The sequence below is a fragment of the Manduca sexta genome, chromosome 27 (assembly GCF_014839805.1).
Source record: "Manduca sexta isolate Smith_Timp_Sample1 chromosome 27, JHU_Msex_v1.0, whole genome shotgun sequence".
In the NCBI taxonomy this organism is placed as follows: domain Eukaryota; kingdom Metazoa; phylum Arthropoda; class Insecta; order Lepidoptera; family Sphingidae; genus Manduca; species Manduca sexta.
In genome coordinates this window covers 11,142,362-11,147,146 of record NC_051141.1, presented here as the reverse complement: position 1 = coordinate 11,147,146, position 4,785 = coordinate 11,142,362, and the positions used below count along the sequence as shown (strand labels likewise).

The 4,785-nt window shown below is 34.5% G+C and overlaps 1 protein-coding gene across 1 annotated transcript in view; it reads left to right on the top strand.

Annotated features, from left to right (window-relative positions):
• Positions 1-1,889: 1,889 nt before the first annotated feature.
• Positions 1,890-4,785, top strand: part of LOC119190889 (E3 ubiquitin-protein ligase MYCBP2-like) — a 24,084-nt gene continuing 21,188 nt past the window's right edge. The window contains exon 1 of the mRNA XM_037444155.1: positions 1,890-1,924. Coding sequence (XP_037300052.1) covers positions 1,890-1,924 — 35 coding nt within the window. The remainder of the gene's footprint in view (positions 1,925-4,785) is intronic.

The window sequence follows — 4,785 nt, the reverse complement described above, 5'->3', positions numbered from 1 at the left end:
TGAGGGCAGTCTTTAAAATATTTGTGAGAGTTCTCGACTCGGAAGCCCACTTTTATATGCATCTTTGTTTAGATATCGCTCTTTGTAGTATTACTGAAGAATAGTTTATATTTTTAGCTTGCATTTCTATTTTATTTTAGAGTTTACATATTTAGATAAACTTGTTGGCATACGTTACCTAAAAAGAAATATGTATACAAAATTATTTTTCTTTGTCATTTTAAAAAGAAAAATACAATATTTATGTTTATGAAATAATTTATGTTAGAGTCAAGGGTCAATTTTACCAGCTCGTTGATGACCGTTGATCCTGCGCGATAGGAGCGCGGGCGCAGCCGCCGCCGCCGGCGTGTTCTACTCATATGTGAATCGAAAATGGCTCATTAGTTTGTTGCCTTGTGTCCAAACGTCGGTTACATTAGTGTGCGTGTATTTATATGTGAATTTATACGTCATTTTCGCGTATGCGGCCGTAGTCACCGCAAATAGACGGGTCGGGAGATCGCGCCGACGAGGCGAATCTCGGCGACTGACCGGTCGTCGGTCACACAACACTACTAGGTCACCAGCAAAACTTAATAAACTCACTATTTATTAACTTATACAGAGAATTCATACCTTATGTAGGACTTGCAGTTTCTAATGCGTGATAACGACTTTAAGTTGCTCGTTCGTATTTGCTGTCTTAACGAACCAATTTAATACAGCTTGTGAACTTTGTAAAGTAGCTTTTGTTTGTTTAGAGCGAAATAATAGTCCATTGTATTATTTTGAGAATAGTTTATTGATAAACTATATATTATTTAATATATTTTTAAACAACATCGAAGGATATTCCATTTATATTGAAATGCGATAGGAAGTCGTTTAAAAATATGGAACTTAATTTTAATTAATGATAGATTGGAAAGTAGAGATTTGAGTAGTCATCTCACATTTATTTGATGCAACATTTATACAATATAATTTCTCCAATGTGTGTTATGCGCGACCACGTTTTTAAATAAATAGTATATTGTTATGGTTCGCACAGCTGATGACACGCAGTGGCCCTACTCTCAGGTAGCTCTCCTTTGCTTAATTTTTTTTTCCTTTGGTTACATTTTTTAACGTCATCAGCTGTTCACATGTTTAATTATTGTAAACTAATGTTCCGTTTATCTTGAAAAAAAAAATGTTTTCATTTATAACTTAACATATTAGTGTGTGTCGGAAAGAACTTAACAGTAAGTATGATTGATGCTTTGTCTTATTGAAATAGACAAAGACGTTTTAATTTACGCGCTACTTGTGCGCCACGTTCATCTTGAATAAATTGTGGGCATAAAGCAGTATGATTTCAAACACGTTTCATCAAGTTATCATCAAATCAAAGTAATTTTCAACTGTCATATGGTGGCATTCGTCGACGGATATTTTATATTGGGTACAGGAAACATTATTTACTTATTTTACTTGTATAAACGAGTGCAATTAGTCGCGCTGTGTAGGGCGTCAGAATATTGTGTCCCTTCCGTAGTTTATCTTTTCCTACTGTCAAGTTACTTATCATTTTGTTTAATTTACACATACTAATTTACTATTCTCAGAACGTTTAACGTCGCACACTAGATTGTGTGTTAACTATGCGGACGGAAACATTCATAGCTGCATTGCATTTTTGGGAGAGAATTCGAGTGAGAAGTGCGTCGGAGCACGTTCGCGTTGGTGTTTATAAGTTAACAAGCGCATGTACCTGGTCCGGCGGTATGGTGCAGTTGATTTTGATCCATGAGGGGTGCGTGTCCGGTGCGCACTTGCACAGCGGCGAGGAGCAGACGCCGACCGTGTGTTCGGACCGCGCGGGCGCCAGCACCGCGAGCAACGCTAACAACGCGAACTGAGCCAACATGGTGCCGCGCTCGGGCGCGCCTGACTGCACTCCGTAACCGTCACACACAGACTGGCGAGTGCCGGCATCCGAGATCGGCTGCGGGCTGACGCCTCGCACTGTGTCCCGGCTGATTCTAGTGACGCCGACATGCAAGCGAGCCGCAATTATAGATATCGATGATGCCGTCTCGTTTGCACATTTAGCATTAATTCATATGATTTTTAACACTTTTATCGCAATTCCACTGTTCAATGTTAAAGCGTGATCGGCTAATGATAAGATGTTAATTGTATTTACTTAACTTATTTCTATTAGTTAACTACATATTGCTTTAATAGCTTTTTTTCTGATTTCTCATCGTGTTTTAACGTTTATTCTGCACTTGCATATTTAGCACCCTTTCAGTACTTTACTTGTAACGAGAATTCATATTCAACGAATAATACCAAAATGTCGAAATAATGGACAGTTTGTTTTAAGGAATTAAATCTTCAATAAAAATAATTTAAAAGTTAATAAAATTATCAAGTTAATTAAATTTGACAAAAGAATTGGTTGCACTTGGAAAAATAATATAGGCCAACAATCAAAACTTTTTTGATAAATTTAACTTATTCCTGCGCAATTTGGAGTCCTGATTACGAAAAAATAATATATATAAGTTGATCCTCCCACCAATTTTTTACATTCCCCTATTAAGTAAAAATGAAGTTTAAGTTCTAAAATATATATGGTATACTCTTGAACGTCGTTGTAAAAATTCTCATGACGGTTTTTGCTATATATGTGATAATTTTCTAATTAAAAAAACATCAAAGTAACATTACTGAGTTTGTAAAAAAGTATTCTTCGCATATTTTGTTATAAAAATTAACAACCAAGGCAAGTGTTGGGTTCCTCACAAAATATTTTATGTTTGTGTCGTGGACTTACGGCAATGGTCTAAAAAAGAGAAGATAGCTTTTTAAAATTGCAATACCCATAATATGGAGAGAACAAAAATCATTTAGACGATTATGATTTTTGCTGTATAGATGTTAGTGGACTTATAACTTTAAAAAAGAAGTTATTATGTATCCTAACGTTACGGCAGTTGTTTCGCATGTAGAACATGGGCGAGCTTTCTTGTCCCTGTACCACCTGAGGAAATTGATAATTTATTACAGTCTAGTTCCGAATTTATTTCTTATATTTCTATTTCAATCAACTCATGACGATTGCCAATGTGCTCCGGACCATTTTTACTACGGTTACTTGCACAAGCCGATTTTAATGATTAGTCTTAAAGTCCAGTTTTTCACAACCATCTTGAATTTTCTCCTAAAACTTAGATTATGTGAGTGAAGAGCAAGGGGAACGGTTGCATCAGGACATAAAAAAGATGAAGAAACGATAGCAGAGACGGTGGAATATCAAAATTAGGGGTCATTACTGTTTGTCACTTCACAGAGTAAAACAAAACACAATGCATAGTCCAAAAAGCCACGCAAGAAATTTTAACGGAGAAAATGAAGAGGAAATATAAATAAATAAGCATTTAATATTACAATTCAAGTAATTAAATATGATTGTAAGCGAAAATATAACCAATTTAAAAAAACAGTTTTTAATTTTTATAGAACAAATTTTCCCTACTTGTATTAAATCGATAACATATTGTGAAAGAATGGTGGGTGATAAAAAAAACTGTTATTAAATACGGTTTTAGCATCCAAAAATGCATAAGATTTAGACAAAATTGTTTAAAAAGTTTTCACAAATCTTTTATTTGTTGGCCTGTGTATTTTATTATCTGTATTTCCGTCTGAAAACATAGCCCGAAATAAGTAGATACACTTATGTCCAAGGTATTAATTTTTATCACCATTTTAAAATAAAATTTAAAAAAGGTGCAAAAAATCGTTAGAACTTTTTTCTCAATGTACTAAGTCAGAATTCTTTTCTTCCGAAATTTCTTGACGGTGCTAAATGGGTAATTTTATTGAACTCATAATAAAGGTTTATTTAGGGAGGTTTAATTGGAAGTGATTAACTTCATTATGTTACATTCGTATACATATAGTATATTATCGTGATATTGAAAAATCACTTTCGAGACATGAATATCAAGGACTAAATTCGTTACAGTTCAATAACAAGACGATTATGTAATTGATATACCCGTGCGTCTAGACTATACAATGAAAGGTCTATTATGAGAAAGCTTATTGATTTAGAGTACCTAAAAGATAACATTTCAGATTGGTGATCCTATACTTTTGATGACATAGTCATGTATATCATAATTATATCTACTACCTGGGCGACTGAGTTATTGTACAATAGATGCTACTAATAAAATAATGCAGCCATGCCCGTTTAAAGAGTATGGATCTCTGGTTGACATCGTCAACAATATTATACAAAATTTGTTTGTTAAGTTAAAAAAAGAAGACGTCGTAATAAATGTCGAGTCTTATACTGTGACATTTGAACTTCTAGAACGCTAATATAGACCATTATGAAAGAATAACTAAAATCATGACTAATAATTTGTCAACGAGCATGTACGTGGTATTTATTGAAATCCTTAATTACCCATTGAGTAGTCTGTTATCTTTAGTCATGCTTAGTTAATAGTTTGGACGTTTTGTTAAATATTGAAGTAATTAGTTCTGAGGAAGCGGATAGAGCAATAATTAATATATCGATAGCGGGGAGTCGTGCCGGGCCTAGTTGTTAAAACTCGGCTCGGCGCAACTAGTGAACCCCACCTTGCTACTTACTGCACTTGCATCTTTCACAGACCGAGATTGGCTCTTACCTACTGACTTCGCCATCAAACCATGAAATTCTATTAAGTCGGGTTCATTCATATTTTTAATTTAAAATTTTCTGGGTGAAGGCGTCATACCCATCTTACAAGATGATGT